The sequence below is a fragment of the Somniosus microcephalus genome, chromosome 21, assembly GCF_052327205.1.
Source record: "Somniosus microcephalus isolate GS21.2 chromosome 21, FLI_Smic_1.0, whole genome shotgun sequence".
NCBI lineage: Eukaryota > Metazoa > Chordata > Chondrichthyes > Squaliformes > Somniosidae > Somniosus > Somniosus microcephalus.
The window spans coordinates 30410449-30427249 of record NC_141007.1 but is presented as its reverse complement, the minus strand read 5'-3'; the positions used below and the strand labels follow the sequence as shown (position 1 = coordinate 30427249).

At 43.3% G+C, this 16801-nt stretch overlaps 1 protein-coding gene across 7 annotated transcripts in view; it reads left to right on the top strand.

The window, feature by feature from the left end:
- The window catches only part of LOC147102682 (myocardin-like), a 291661-nt gene extending 277337 nt beyond the window's left edge, over positions 1–14324 (top strand). For 5 of the 7 annotated variants that reach the window (XM_085963400.1, XM_085963399.1, XM_085963398.1 and 2 more), the window contains 5 exons: positions 1784–2824; positions 4218–4313; positions 5493–5621; positions 6908–6983; positions 7560–14324. In XM_085963400.1, the coding sequence (XP_085819526.1) occupies positions 1784–2824; positions 4218–4313; positions 5493–5621; positions 6908–6983; positions 7560–8125 (1908 nt within the window). In that variant the 3' untranslated portion in view covers positions 8126–14324. The remainder of the gene's footprint in view (positions 1–1783; positions 2825–4217; positions 4314–5492; positions 5622–6907; positions 6984–7559) is intronic. The other 2 variants (XM_085963402.1, XM_085963396.1) reach the window with 1 other exon arrangement.
- Positions 14325–16801: the final 2477 nt, after the last annotated feature.

The window sequence follows — 16801 nt, the reverse complement described above, 5'->3', positions numbered from 1 at the left end:
ACATCTCTAACTTTTTCCAATTCTGACAAAAGGTCATCAACCTGAAACGTTAACTCTGTTTCTCTTCCACAGATGCTGCCTGGATGGAACTGTATATTTCCTGAAAGAGCTCCCTCTGCAGGCCCCACATCTCACTGCACATTAGTACCCTGGATACTGATACTGGGTTGCAACCTACTAAACTGTACAGTACAGGGAAAAAATTGCAAATTCTTCTATGAATAAGCAAAGAGGGCTAATCTGTATTATACAGAAATTAATCCTGGCTTCCTGATCCAAATGGCTCATTTATACTCTGTACGCTGCACTTAATCACTGAGCTATCAGGGGAACTGTGCAAGCACATCTCTCCAATGATGCACTTCTTATGTACGTGAAACAACACTAGCAAAATTCAGAGACGCAAAGAGTCCCAACAGCTGTGGTGTTCCCAAAATAAAAATTAATGCAGAGAAGCATCTCTAATGCAACCTTGAGCCCAGCAAAACAAAGTGTACCCCAATTATGAAAGCCTAATGTAAAAGAATTGCAGTTGATTAGATCAACAGATTTGATCACTGAAACAAACTAAATCTTAGTGTAATTGCAAGTGAATTTTCAGTTTTAGAATAATTCCATTTATGGTGAAACATCCCTTTAACTGAGACCTCTCCCTAAACAGAAAAAAAATTGTCATTGTATTGACATTGAACAAACTACAAGTTTTGCTAATAAAATAGCAAAATACTGTGGATGCTGGAAATCTGAAATAACAGAAAATGCTGGAAACACTCAGCAGGTCAGGCAGCGTCGAGTAGAGGAGAAACAGAGTTAACGGTTCAGGTCGAGGACCCTTGGTCAGAACTGGTTAACCTTCTCCAGTTCTGACCAAGGGTCCTTGACCCAAAACATTGACTCTGTTTCTCTCTCCTCGATGCTGCCTGACCTGACGAGTGTTGCTAACTACGTATCTATTATTGAAGAATCCCGTGCACCTTTACTCACCATCAGGGGTTGTCGTTCTTCCTCGGTGTTGCATTCTCGGTACTATATCACCGTTCATAAATGTACTATATAATTGCGACTTGTAAAAAGTAATGAATATTAATTTTACTTATGACTCCAAATTCTATGATAAAGGATAACTGCAGAACAAAAGCTGAGTGTCCTACCAGAAATAAATAAAGGCGTTTTTGTTCATTAAACTGTGAGTAAGGCAAGCGATTTCCATGAGTCTAGCTTCTGGCAAGAGTCCAGGTACCAGCAAATTCTTTTGAGACATTAAACAGAGGCTCAATCTGACCATTCAGATGAGCTTTAAAATTCTCAAAACATTCTCGAAGAACAAGAGGGTTCTCGCTGCAGAAAAACAGGTTGATTGGTTATTTGCCTCGTTGCTGTTTGTGGGACCCTTGCTGTGAAAAAATTGCCTGTCATCTGCCATCTATTCCTACATAACGACAGTGATTGCACTTCAAAAGTAGTTGGTGTGAAGCGCTTTGAGAAGTTTCCCAAAGACAGGTTAAACCACTGTATAAATGCATTTCTTTCTTTCAGTACTACACAAACTACATTACAACAGTGACTATACTTCAAAAGTACTTTGTTGGTTGTAAAGTGCTTGGGGACATCCTGAGGTTGTGAAAGGCTCTATATAAATATAATGCTTCGTTTCTTTCTTTCCTACACAAGACTCACAAAAACAGATATTTTCTAAAGCACATGGGGGGACTGGATACAGCTTTTGTTACTTGTACTGTCTAAAACTAAGTCTGTGCGCTTTGGCTTTTTTTCCACCATCCAGGTATCGGAGTTGAGGCAGCAGCTGAGAATACGTGGCCTTCCTGTGTCTGGCACAAAAACAGCCCTCATGAAGAGGCTGAAACCTTTCCAGGACTCTAACAGCAACAGTATGCCAACCAGCAATACCAGCACTAGCTTGTCCAGTTCGGTCAGCGAGATGACGACTGTGACGTTTCCAATGACCCCTGTGACCACTCTATCAAGTTTTCAGACGCAGACTGCCACCACTGCACTCCCTAATGGATTTTACCAGTTTGGCAGCACCAGTTCAACCCCTCCCATTTCTCCAGCATCGTCTGATCTCTCAGTAACCGGATCCGACTTGAGCGGTTTGCCTGACACCTTTAGCGATGTGCCTGTGCCTTCCCCACAGCTTGGCCTGCAGCCTTCGCCGGTTCCGCTAAGCGCCGAAGACAGCCTGATGGGTAGCATGAACGGAGGCAGCATACAGGCGGAGCTGGAAGGCTTTGACACTCAGAAGGACAAGATGCTCATGGAAAAGCAGAAAGTTATCGACGAGCTCACCTGGAAGCTCCACATGGAGCAAAAGCAGGTGGAAGAACTGAAGATACAGCTTCAGAAACAGAAAAGGAATAATCACCCGCAGACTCCCTCACAGCCGCTGTTCAGTGTGTCTATCAAGCAGGAAAACCTGATGTCTAGTTGTCCATTTGCAGCACAACAGATGAATGATAGAAGTGCAACACCAATGATCTCTTCCACGTCCAGCAACAGTTCGACAGAGAGTTTAAACACATGCGGTACGCCACAGAAATCGGGCATTGTGAACAGTCAGGTGTGTAGGGAAAGTGCGGAACACAATGCAGTGAGGTCCCCGCCGTTCCTGAGTCCACAGTGCTCACCTCAACATTCTCCATTGGGAGGCCTAGCCAGCAGTCCTCAGCATGCCAGCCTTCCTCCATCCCCAAACAGTCATTTCCTTCTGCCGGTGTCGCCCGCCCCCCCTAATGGAGATGGGCGTAGTGTTTCACCCCATCAGCTTCAGTCCATTCCGGCTTGCAACAGTCAACTCAAGATACAGGTAAAGGTCAAACCTGTTCTGAATCACAGAGTATTTTGTATTTTTGAAATGTTAGCACCGTCCCTGCCACTTATACCACCCACGGTTATGGCAGGCAACCGTCTGTACCAGGCAATTAATGCTATTACCATAGATGTCAATTACAAAGGCACCGCTTCTAACATATTAAGCGCGCCAGCTATTTCAGGCAGGCTCAGCTTTTCAATCGGAAGTTCGCACCCAGGATACTAAAATCCTCTCTAAATAGTGGGAGTGTTTGATGGGACAGTGTAGAGGGAGCTTTACACTGTATCTAACCTGTGCTATACCTGCCCTGGGACTGTTTGATGGGACAGTGTAGAGGGAGCTTTACTCTGTATCTAACCTGTGCTATATCTGCCCTGGGACTGTTTGATGGGACAGTGTAGAGGGAGCTTTACTCTGTATCTAACCCGTGCTGTACCTATCCCGGGACTGTTTGATGGGACAGTGTAGAGGGAGCCTTACTCTGTATCTAACCTGTGCTATAACTGCCTTGGGCATGTTTGATGGGATAGTGTAGAAGGAGCTTTACTCTGTATCTAACCCGTGCTGTACCTGTCCTGGGACTGGTTGATGGGACAGTGTAGAGGGAGCCTTACTCTGTATCTAACCCGTGCTGTACCTATCCTGGGACTGTTTGATGGGACAGTGTAGAGGGAGCCTTACTCTGTATCTAACCTGTGCTATAACTGCCTTGGGCATGTTTGATGGGACAGTGTAGAGGGAGCCTTACTCTGTATCTAACCTGCGCTGTACCTGCCCTGGGACTGGTTGATGGGACAGTGTAGCGGGAGCTTTACTCTATCTAACCCGTGCTGTACCTGCCCTGGGACTGGTTGATGGGACAGTGTAGAAGGAGCTTTACTCTGTATCCAACCTGCGCTGTACCTGCCCTGGGACTGGTTGATGGGACAGTGTAGCGGGAGCTTTACTCTATCTAATCCCTCTAAGTAGTGTCAGGTTGCAACTTACACTAATCAGCTCTGCCTGTAGCGCCAAACATGTGACGTGATGGTACTCTAAACGTGAAGATGAAGTTTGAGAAGCGCCACTCCTTTTACTGTCCACCTCGTATAACGGGCAAACCACGGTAACATCAAGGTGCCGGTAATAAGGGGTTGGGACTGTAACCTCAATGAGGTAGCATCAATAAATTATTGTAAAGGGGGGGAGGAATACCTGAGAGACAGCCAATACAGCTGAAAGAACTGGCTTTGTCTTTTTACAAACTGCTTGTTAACTAGTAATAAATATTGCAAGTATTAATAATTAATGAGCATAAATATTTTAATTTGTTAATTTGGAAAATCTGTGTGGTTAATGAATAATTTTTGAATAACCTTATATATCCTCACTATCCTTTTTGCTACAGGCCTCAAAGGGACGGGAGTCTCAGCACCAAAATGGCAGCCCACAATTCCAGCAACAGCTCCAACAACATATAATACGGCAGCAGATACTCAGAAAGGTATTTATAATTAAAAGCTTACTTACCTAGGAAACCTCTTCAGCACACTTTTCAAATCAACCGTAATATTAACTTAGATCATTACTAAGCAATACTGCTTGGGATAAACTGAACATAAGGGATGGGGGAGGAGTGCCTCCATCGTGACGGTGGTGGAAAGGGGGGAATAGTGGCCTTCCACTCCTTCACCCATTCCCAACTCGTATCTGTGCAATATGAACACAGATGTATCTGATATGTCGACAGTCACAAAGATAACCATATCTAGTCTATTATCTGTGGCCATGGAAGATACCTACTGCCAGTTTCAAAGGTCCAGTGTCATGTGGTCACTAATAAAAAGCTGCAGTGGATCACCAGCACTGTTCTTTGTCAACCCTTAGGTGATACATTTTTCATTCTGCATTGGACGATGTGCCGGCTTTAGTCTTAGGCTGGGTTTTGGCAACTCATCCCATCTGTCCAACTGAGCTGGCAGAATTGAACATAATCTTCAGACCACGAAGAACTGCCCCCTCCCATCTCCACCCCTCCCACCCACATGCACCTACCCACATGCACCTCCCCTCCTCCACCCCCTCCCCACCTCCACCTCCACACCCTCCCCACCCACCTCACCTCCACACCCCCTCCACTCCTCCCACCCACGTGCAACTCCAACCCCCACCTCCACATCTTTTTTGAGGCAGTTTAAACCCTCACTTCAGATTTATTCTCCTAACTTTAGGATTTCTGCAAAGCCAAAGTTGCAGTGTAAAACTTGCCCTCAAATCTGCAGTGTTCCATGTTTATCAGATGCAGTTTTTCTCCTGTTGTATAAGGGAGAACTAAAGAAGCCTAGCTGTTAAATTCTTCCTTTTTCCAATACTTGGCTTTCTGGGAATATCACTTTTAGAAATGTGAGCAATTTTTGAATTCAGGGTATTGATTTCCACTGACTGCGGGGCAGTAACTGATGGATGAGCAATATAATAAGTAGACAAACTGCACCTTGGTGAAATGGATATCTGCTATACGGTGGGAAGAGAGGTGTACTGATCAGTCCTAGTTTGGCTCCTATAAGATTATGTAATGTGGCCTCAGTAAAATGTAAGCTTGTCAAAAACAGTTTTTAAGCATAAGTGACCAATAATATTTGTTAACAATCGCTGTACATTTCTGTTGGATCTTTTTATTTAGATGAATGTTCCTAACTCTGCAAACCAAACTGGTCAAAAGTTTGTCACCAGTCCTACGCCCTTCTGCAGTTCAAACTCAACCCTTAGCAAGATCAAACAACCTCCGTCTTATGAAGATGCAGTGAAACAGGTGAGAAATAATTGTACTTTATCATTAGTCAGTATGAGTATTTACTTTTAATAAAGTAAACTTGTTTCATTTAAATAAAGTCCAGACTTTACAGGATGTAAGTGGCAGTGAACCACTCCTGCATGCTCACTAAGTGGCTGAAGCATATGCCAAATCATTGGTGACTCTGTAGGAGGCATTGGATGTTTGTAGTTTTACACTACATGGGGGCAAAATTGGGTCGCACCCCAAAAAAGTTAGCATCCCCACGCCCGAAATTCACTGGTAGCGCACCAAGAGGGAGGTGGGGCGCTACTGGAGGCGCCCCACCTCCCTCTTGGGGCGCTGCGAGGGAATATCACAGCGCTACGTGCAGCAGCGCCACACGTTGCGCCGCAGTACTGCAGGCCTTCCTCCCCTTATTAAAGGGGAGGGACCTAGCGCAGCGCGACCTGGACCTCAGCTTGGCCACCAGGGATTGGAGTGCTGGCAAACGAGCCTGGCACTCAAGAGGAGTGCCAGGCTCACGGAGCGGGGGGGCTGCAGAGGGGGCAGATGCTGGCAGGCGGCCAGCAACAAAAATGGCCACCTGGCACCTCCCCTTTAATTTGCCGACCTAGCGTCCGGCGGTCAGTCAGGGGCGCTACCGAAGATCGCGGCCAGGGCACTGCGCACGGCGATGACATGATCCGGCGGCGCAGCACCGCGGGGCGTTAACGGTTACCGCCGCAGCTAACCTCCCGCTGAATTTTGCAGGAGGCATTAGCCGCGCTGAGTCGCTAGTTGCTTTGTGCCCCGTTAGTGCCCTCTTAGGGCGCTAATGGGAGGCGCAAATCTACCAAATTTTCCCCCTCATGTTTCTCCTCCGTTTTGTGAATGATTCTTTTAATTATTTTCCCACTAGTTTTAGTAGACATTTATTAACAGTAGTTCCAGTATTACTATCGCAATAGTCAATCAAGGTTTTTTGGAGGGAGCATGATTTCAAAAATTCTGTTGATTTGGGGATTGTTATTTCTATCAATCACTGATGTGGAAAATGATAATTGTACCATTCTAACTAATAATGTGATCAATATGAAAGTACTGATGCAACTATTTTTAGATAATTGTGTTACTCTGATGTTTACGTTTTATAACTCATCCTGCCTTTAGAAAGGTCAGAGATTCTTGATTTTTAATAGGTTGAAATGTATGACCATGAGTTTCTTTTAAAATTGGTTGGTCAGTTCTATAGTGTGGTCGATACGTGACTGTCAGCTGACTGTTTTTATGCACTTCTATTGGCTAAGACTTACTTTATGTAGTTTAACCTTGTATATCTGCAGCAAATGTCTCGAAGCCAGATGGATGACCTACTGGATGTGCTCATTGAGAGCGGAGGTGAGACTTGTTACGTTCACAATGCGTCCTCTAAAATGATAAAGTCGCTGAGCATGAACGGCCTTTTTTCTATTGTAAAAATTCTGTAAATGTTTCCAACATTTTCTGTTTTGCGCTAAAAAGCTAACGGTTTCTGATTGGATAACAGGCGACCAGCGTAATAACTCTTTAAAAGTATCAGCCAATGACTTTAAAGGTGCAGGGCAAGTTAAACACTGGTCCACCTCGGTCGTTAAATATCACAATCATCCTCCAGACCCCCGACTATGCGTGAATGGTGCCATGCGAGATTGGTTAATTGTAGAAATTGTACATGGCTATTTAAGAAATATCTAATATTTTAACACTGCAAACTTTAATCTTCTAAACTGTTTAAGACCATCTCTTATGAAATTGTTTTATTTACAAAATCAGCTAGTAATGTAGTTTCACCCTCTCAAGATCATTCTTCTAATAGACACATTCTCTGGCAAATTAAGTTATTCTTCCCTGTGTTCCATATTTTCTATAGAATAAGCAATAAACAATAAGCTTATTTCCTGATGTATTTTCTTATTAGAACTGTTCTCTTTGCAGAAATGCCACCAAATGCCAAAAATGATCATCATTGTTCTCAGAAATCAGTGCCTCAAATCACTGTATCTTCAGGAGCTTCCACTGTGACAGTGCCTCGGTCTTCATCAAGTCCTTTTAACCGCATGTCTCCTCCCCAGCTCTCGTTTGACCATTGTGCAAGCAACAGTGACAATCAGCTTGAAGCCCTGCTGAATTCTCGCAGCTCCTTGAGTAGGGGCAGTGACCTTGTACTGCTTAAAATTGGCAGTGAAGATTCCCAGCTAGACAACATGGCTGAGGGCTTCTCTGGCAACTCGCGGGAGGATATGCCCAACACGCGAGACATTCTGGAGAACCCTCTGTCGCCGATGGAAACCCAAATGTCACCATCTCCTACACAAGGCCATGTTATGAACCTAGGTCTTACAGAAACTCCGTTGGAGAACATGGACTGGCTGGATCTCACACCACCCAGCTCAGCAGCAGGCTTTGGATCTGCAGGCTCCTCCACCCCGAGCATCTTCTCTGCAGACTTCCTGGACGTTACAGACCTGAACTTAAATACAACTATGAACTTGCAATGGTAATATGTTCGGTGGACTACAAACTATAGGTAGATTTAAAGCCATTTGAATAGTGGTGTTAAATAAAGGAAGCAGACTGCTAGGGTACACCAGTCAAAGAAGTCATGTTGGCAAAGGTAAAGTCAGTGGAAAAATTCAATTGATCAACAATAAGATGATTACTCTGTGGTTGTTGCATGTAGTAATATCATGGTTGCTGAATGAGTTAAAAGCTTTATAAAGTTGTGCATTACTGCGTTTTACTGGAAGCAAAGTGAACATGAAGTCCATTGCCAAAGAGAGGCACCTGCTTTAAGTCTAAATCCGACTGAATTGGCAGGTAGAGTACAAAGGACAGATATACCGCCCAACTCTCATATTGGCCCTGTGCGCACAACCTGCATTATATCTTTTGTATATAGCTTAAATTTGCTCATAACTTTTGCAAGATTTTTTATAATTTTTATCAAAAATAGATTCTTTACTAGACAAGCAATATTTGCTATCCTGAATAATGGAAAGTATTACAATACTTGCATCTTTTCTGAACCACAATTGCAAAGTCACCCTACTTTATGCAAGTATTTAATTCTTTGTATTGTGAATATATTTTTATTGTTCACTTTGCACAATTAAAAGTAGAGGAGTTTGTCACGGTTTGCCTGTTTTTTTTAGATGTCTGCTAGGTGTTAAAATGTTAGAAGCCATTCCATGCAGATGTTTGGCAGTATTTTCAAAAATTTAGTAAGTTTATGAAATTATGCAGTGTACCGCTTCGCGTTGCAGATGCTTTTTAACAGACTTGGTCGCGTTTGAGGGGTTTGTGGGGGGGGGGGCGGTGGTGATGGGGAGTCATTGTTTTGCTTGGTATTTGATGAAGAAACATTTCCCTCCCCCCCCAAAAAAAAACAGGTGCCACTTTGCAAAAAGCAGTAAATTATGCAATCGCTTTTTTATATATAAAGAAAACAAAACAAAGAGATGCCTTCACCGCTTGTCCTGAAGTTGAGACTCCCTGAAAACGTAGGAAAATGTTAAACCTGAGTTCAAATGCACAGTAGCGAGCCAGCATCAGGCTTGGCATTATATTCGGTTGTTTTGCAACTAACTTGGGTATTGACCAGTGCTGACTTTTCTTTAATATTTTCAGCATGTAACCCACAGGCCCACAATTTAAAAAAAAAAAAAAAAAAAATGAATGAAATATTGATTTAAAAGGGAACAACAGCGAAATAAAAATAGGTGACACCAGTTTCAACCCTTGGTCTTAGTGTAAAGAACATAGTTTATTTTTGGTAATTTTTATTCAAAGCAAGGAAGTGCTCAGAAAAAAAATATTTTCATACCGTTTTGTATTTTATATTATCCCTTTCTGCAATGTTATTTAAAGAAAAAGTACTTCACACTGCTCCTTTGAAACTGCTTACTATTCTGAAATTTCTGGACAATTCAGTATTCTGGAGTGTGAGGGAGATCTCTATCAAAGGATGTTCTTGCTACACTATATAGTAATAGTATCTGGCATAAATTAATATTGTCCTATTCCCCTACTTATTACTTTCAAAAGTATAAAAACCATAGCTGAAAGGTACTGTGCAGTTAATTAATATTTAATACTCACAATGTTTTGTCCTTTTGGTTCCTTATTATTGTCTCGCTTGCCTCCTCGCTGATTTCTTGCAATTTCAATGAGAAAACGTGGACTCCTCCAAACAATCAGTAAAATTCACAGATTATTTGCTGCTGACAGGAATCATAATGATTGAAAGTGATGAATAATCATCTTAAAAGCAAATCCATCCAAAAGCAGCATTGCCTGGTCCAAGTTCCTTATTTCTATTCCCTCTGAATCGATGAATGTATTTCTTTAAATGTCTTTGAGTTAAATAATACCTATGAGGTATAAATGATCATTCTAGCCTATATTGAGTATATCCCATTCCAGTGCTAACACACCTCCTTGTGTGAGCAGTGACTATTATTACGATAGTGGTTGCTTGTAAACTGGATGAGGCACATGGGCTTTGGCCACCCTTGCATGTTGGCACTACAATACATGTTTGACACTTTAAACAGCTTAATCCTGTATCAATGTTTTGAGCAACGTACCTACCAGTCCATCCGTGCCTAGCAATCATTCTCACTCTGCATGGCTGACGAGATTTCCCATTGATGTTGTATCCTGTGTGCAATAGACTTGTGAAGCAGATGCTGATTTATGTGCCAATTGAAATCAATGATGATTGTCATTCAAATATAGCAACATGCAGGAGAAAACTTTGTGCAACCTTTCAGCATCCGCGGGACATCAGGTTTCATTTAATCCTGAGATTCTCAAGCTCACTTTTTCTACTACCCTGCTTCTCGTATGGTGACGTACTGAAGATATGGGTGCATAAATCCAAATTGTCACAAAGTTTGGAGGAAAAAAGTCATTTTCTATTTTTTAATGAAAGGTTAAGGCATTTTTCTTTAGCTATCAGCAGGATCCTTGCTCCATTTGAAAGTCCACACAGCTGATCCCTTGATATGTGACAGGCTAAGAACATAAAGGGCTGGTGAAAGGGTTGAAAGGAAGAGAGTTCTTGGCTTGAGCAGCAGTACTGGAGATGTCATCATCTCCTCCTCCAAAACCCTGGTTAAAAATACAACAATCAAAAGTCAGTCACCTCAGGCAATATGTACAATAATATTATGATGCTTTTCAGGATTTGCAAATACATTGTCCAAATCATTTTTTGAAGCAGCATTTTAAAGAGGCAGCCCCTCTGTTATTGATCCTTACAATCAAATCCTAAAATATAAACATCAAAAACTTCTGTTTCATTCAGCAAGTGGAGCCAAAGTCATTAAATATCAGACTGGCCAAATTTACTACAGCAAAAATTGCAAAATATATATTTAAGGAAACTGATTAGAAACAGTTGGAAACAAGAGTGACTTGGCACACTGCTAAGAATATTTAAATTATCATAATTGATAGCAAGAGACAGAAAACAGTACTGATTCTTTTTAAAGCAACATGTTTGTAACAACTACAATGTTTTTGGTCAGGCAGATGTCTTACATCACCATAATTAAGAGTCTTCAAACCAAACTACTGAAAAGTCCACATAATTACTTTCTATTGCCCTGACATGGAGTGCACAATCCCACCCTGGAAGGACACCCCCCCCCCCCCCCCCCCCCCCCGCCGCCATTTATCTAAGCTCAAAGCACCTAGACAGAGGTTGAGTTAAGCTAAACCTGTATAGAGGTACTGCTCGAGTTCAGACAAATCTGTATAGAGGTACTGCTCGAGTTCAGACAAATTTGAAACAGCTTACCAGCAGAAGGCACTAGTAAGCTTCCTGCTGCTGGTCTAATCAGAACCACACTAACTGGGTATTTGATTGCAGAGTCAGCTTGAGCCGATTGAGTGGTATCCTGGGCCTCACTGACGGGTCTACCCTTTCCGATCACATCAATGAGCCAGACTGACTGGTAAAGCAGCTGCAGCACTTTGGTATACTATAGACCTGCTTGGCTCGGGTATCACGTTACCAAGACTACCACTTACCTCTCCCTCCTCCCCCACCCCGACTCTCTCTGCTCCCCAGTTCAAGCTGCAGAAGTCTGAGATCTTTTGGAAGCACAACAGTGTAAGAAGACCTCAATAATAATCTTGGTGCCTAGTCTTCCTGTTACAGCTGTGGTCTCTTAATCCAGCACCACTTCATAAAAGGCAAGAAGATACAATCATTTTCCAATGGCACTGAACTTTATTTTCAGACTGCATATGATTAAGTTATGGTCCTTGAATTGGAAATTAGTTATCCAGCCACCCATTTCGAAAGTTCGTTTCTCCGTCTCCTTTGGTTACCCATGTACCATTCCAGAGAGACAACCTATATTCGGAACAATGCCACTACAAACCAGAGATGTCACACAACACCAGGTTATAGTCCAACAGCTTTATTTGAAATCACACTGCCAGTGTTCTCTGACTATATATGCTGTGCCTATATGCATCTCTTCACTTCACCTGACGAAGGAGCAGCGCTCCGAAAGCTTGTGATTTCAAATAAAGCTGTTGGACTATAACCTGGTGTTGTGTGACTTCTCACATTTGTCCACCCCAGTCCAACACCGGCATCTCCACATCATGACTACAAACCAGCTATAGGAGGTGCTTTAGGGCAGCACAGGTTGACTCATTCTGATATTTTTTCCTCCCTATTTCCTAGATAGCCTGGCTGAGATCAGGAATTCTCCATGTAATCTATGCACACATATCATCAGTGTTACTTAATCAAAATTGACAATACAGGTAGACTACCCTTTATCCGGACTTCCGAAAACCGAAACCCTCTAAAAACCAAAGGTTTTTTCGGTCAGCGTAAGTCGTGCGCACGACATGACCAGAGTGGCGCACGACTTACAGGCCTAGCCGGATAAGGGATAGTGTAGCATTTTTCCGCACTTCTGAAAACCGAAATCGCTCAGCGTAAGTGTACCAGCCTTTATCCGCACATCCGAAACCAGAAAACCTCTGAATGCCGAAAGTGGAGCAAAGCATGACTTCTGAAAACCGAAATGCGCACGACCACGACCCCCGCCGACCCCCACCCCCGACCCCCCTTTCGGATAAGGGATAGTGTATCCTTTATCCGCACTCCCGAAAACCGAATTACCTCTGAAAACCGAAGTGTTTTCGCGCACCTTCCGAAATCCGAAATTTTCCTAAAACCGAAACACGGCTGGTCCCGAGGTTTTCGGATAAAGGATAGTCTACCTGTAGTAGTGCAATGTGTCAATATTGCTTGTGTAAAGCTGCAGCTTGCAAGCTGTCGTTCAGCTACTCTTGAGTGCATCAGGGTGGAGAGTCATGATCAGAATTTCAATTTTTCAATGCATCTAAAATTTTATCTGTGAAATTCTTCACCAATGTTTTACACAACTACTTCAAGTCTAAAGTCGTAATGTGTGTGCTAAAAGAACACAATCTGCCCTTATAAGGCCTGGCCTTTATTTGTTGTATAAATCCAAATAGTTCAAAACTGAGCATATTCTCAAAAACGGTATTACATTTTCAATAGACTAATTTGTTTTAAGATTGTACCACAAAGTCTAGTTATAAGTCACATCTTTTACGTGGGTTTTTAGAGTTGGGTAGGGGGAAGAGAGATCCAGCTTGCATCATCAGCACAATTGAAGCTTTTGTGAACAACCAACTGGTGCAAAAATCACAAGTGCAACTTTGAGTGGTGCCATCAGTGCATTGGATTGTACAGTGCGTCAGATAAAACACATACAGAGTTGGTTATAGTGAACACAAAAAAATGGAATTGGAAATACACAATATTGCAAATGCTTTTTTCTTCTTTTGCTACCTACTCCCATTTTTTTCTCTTTGCCCTTTGGCTTTCCTTGTACATCTCTTAGCCTTGTACAATGAATGGCCATTCCATCTTTTTGAACCTCTTGTGCTTGCCTCCAGTTTCCCTGCCACCCTCTGAGAAAGCGTCACACCTCTGCAAGCCACCTCTCGTATGTGACTGGGAACTTATGAAGTCAGGGAGTTACAGGGCTCTATTCTAGCACTGTAATGCAGTACACCAAAGAGCCTTACACCTGGGCCATCCCCATCAAAGTATACAGTATCTTAATTCACAGCATGTTTGAACATAATGAATAATTTACACCGTCATATTTATTTAACAGAGTGCATAAGTGGTGCTGCTGCCTTTCGAGTTGTAGCATCCTTGCAAAAGATTCCATGAGCAATTAGACCTCGTGGGGATTGTTAAGATATTCAAATGACTAATCTGATTCATAATCCAGCAACAGCATCTGTCTTCAATAAATATGGTCAGGTTATCAAATTCTCACTGTTAAAACGCCACCAAGGGAACACTGTTCCAGGCTGACAATCAAGTGAAATGTAGGGAGCAAACAGCCCATTTGTACAAAATGACTGCCATATCGAACTGCCTCAAAAGAGTCATTGTTACTTCGACCAATCCTGTGGGCTAAATTCTTTCTGTATTCATATATGCCTTATTTTTGCACTTTGTAAATACTATGTATTTTCTTACGGTGTATCATTTAACACAACGGAAATTTTGCTTCATGTATATAACGGCAATAGTGTAGAAGCCAAAGTATTAAAAAAAAAAGCTACATAAACATTAAAAAAAATGTTTTGGAACTGGGTGTTCTTAATAAATCGATTATCATGACACAGCTGGTGTTGGTTTTACTTATCTTGTCTTCTGAGATCCCTCTTCAACCGAGGCCAACCAATTGTCCCATCTTGACAACAAAATAGTGAGTCAAGTGTCTTCTCTTATTTCATTAAAATATACAGCAGGAAAAATGGGCCTCAATGTAAATTTATTCTAAACAAACTCATGATCATCTGATTGGCAAATCTGGCCAACTGAGACATGAACGACGTCATTGAGACTCAACGCTACAATAAAACTATGACTAGGCTGGTTTTTATTCGAGGGAAGTCTAAACTACAATCCTTTTATCTCTACAGTGATTTCTATATTTATTGGAATCACATAGAAGATCCTAAAACACAGCATTCTATATGATTTCCTTTTTGCTCCTCCACGTGTCTGCTTGGCTCAGTTGGTAGCACTCTCACCTTTGGGGCAGAAGACTGCGAGTTAAGCCCTACACAAGGGTTTGAGCTCATAATGCATACACCGTAATGGAAGAGCCGTCTTTCAGATGAGACATTAACCCGGGCTCACTCTGCTTGTTCCAGTGGTTAAGCTGGAAGTTAAAAAATCCATTGTACCATTCAAATAAGAGCGCGGAACTCTCCTGCTATCCTGCCCTTCTTCCCTCAATAAATATCACCAAAAGAAATTAAATGGTCATTCAACTCATTGCTGCCTGTGGGACACTGCTGGCGCAGAATGCTGTTTGCCTGCATAACAACACTATTCAAAGTAATTATCATAGAATCATAGAAATTTACGGCACAGAAGGAGGCCATTCGGCCCATCTGCCGCGATTTCTCCTCCCTCGGCAGGTCCAGGGCGGGTGATGTCGGTGGCGAGTCCCGATCCCGCTGCTGTCTCCAGCACACTGTGTAGAATGATTTTACGTTAATTGGGCTTGTAAAGCCCACCCAGCGAGTTTCCCGGCCAATTGAAGGAAGCGGGTCTGATGATATAATTTGATGACGCAGCATCAGCTGGTTCCCTGAAAGGGACCGTGCACAAATTTATTTTGACATTTGTGCTGTCAGTGTTCTACAGCATTGAGGTGCTGCAAACACTGACAAGCACTGCACAGAGGTGCAGGGCTGCACCCAGGCTCTCCCATGACTCCCTCCATATGGGTGGAAGAGACCTCCCCAGGAGACCAATGCAGCCTGGTTGCACATTGCACAGGAGAATACAGGGAGGGATGTTGTCAGGAGGACCAGGCTGCAGTGGCGCAAACCTTTTCAATTATCTCAGTAGATCACGAAATGTTACTGTAAAGCCACACTCAACCTCATCCTGCTGTGCCACTCATCACATCCCCATCACTCTGCCTTCTCTACCCTACTCCTGCACATCATTACTTACACCAACTTACCTTGAACCTCCACCCATTCCTCTCTATCTACATTATCATTTCCCCATCTCACTAGCCACCCCTCACACTCACCCTCATCGTAGTTCAATCACACCAACTAACACACACGGGTAGGCACTTGGGTGTTTTAGCCAATGTTCATGTAAAGTTTCTGTTAATGTGGCGTCAAACATTGAAACCTTTATTTTCAACACTTTGCGTTCTTGGACAGATTTGTGTGCACCTTTGGTAGCGGCTTAGTGAGTTACAGTGAATGGTGAGACATAACAGTACCCCCGCAATGGCGATGAGTGTGAAAGGAATGGCTTGGACATTGTAGGGATGCTTTATGGTGTTGGTGTGGAGTGGTGCCAACCTGGCGCATCATGTGGCAGCCAGGGTGTACAGTGTCAAGTGAAGTAAATCTGGCCATGGTGAGGCCATCCCTGGCAGCAATGTGGTCGGGTGCTGATGTCCTCTATCCTGTGCAGCATCAGGTGATTGCGGAGAAGGTTGGTGTTGTTGTTGGTGCTGCTGGTGTGCCCAGTGATGCTGGTGTTGTGGCTAATCGTGGTGGGATTCTGAGGATCAAGGTGAAATAGTTTCAAGGGCACCGATGCTGATGTAATAGATGGCAGGTTAGCTTGAGATGACAGAAGCGATCTGTCAATGGTGAGAGAGGTTGTTCCAATGAGGTGACACTGGATAGAGAGCTTGCTCCAAACATTTGCAACCTGCATAAAACACATTGGCCTAAAAATCCGGTTGCTTTGTGTCTCCCGTTAGCACCCTAAGAGGGCGCTAATGAGAGGCGCTAAGAGGGCACTAACGGGGCGCAAAGCAATAAGTGCCCGAGCACGGCGCCGCCAACGCCTCCCGCGAAATTCAGCGGGAGTTTGGCGGCGGCGGTAACCATTAGCGCCCCGCTCACGCCCCGGCTGCAATCTTCGGTGGCGCCCCCTGACTTACCGCCAGACGCCATGTCCGACGGGGTCAGGGGGGTCTACCTGCGGCCGAGGCGGCGCAAATTAAAGGGGAGGTGCTGAAGATGAAGATCCAGTTGGTATCACCCTGGTGGGAATTGAGAAATTCCTTGGGATGGTGGGAAGTGAGAAGACTTGGTGACGTGCAAAAAAG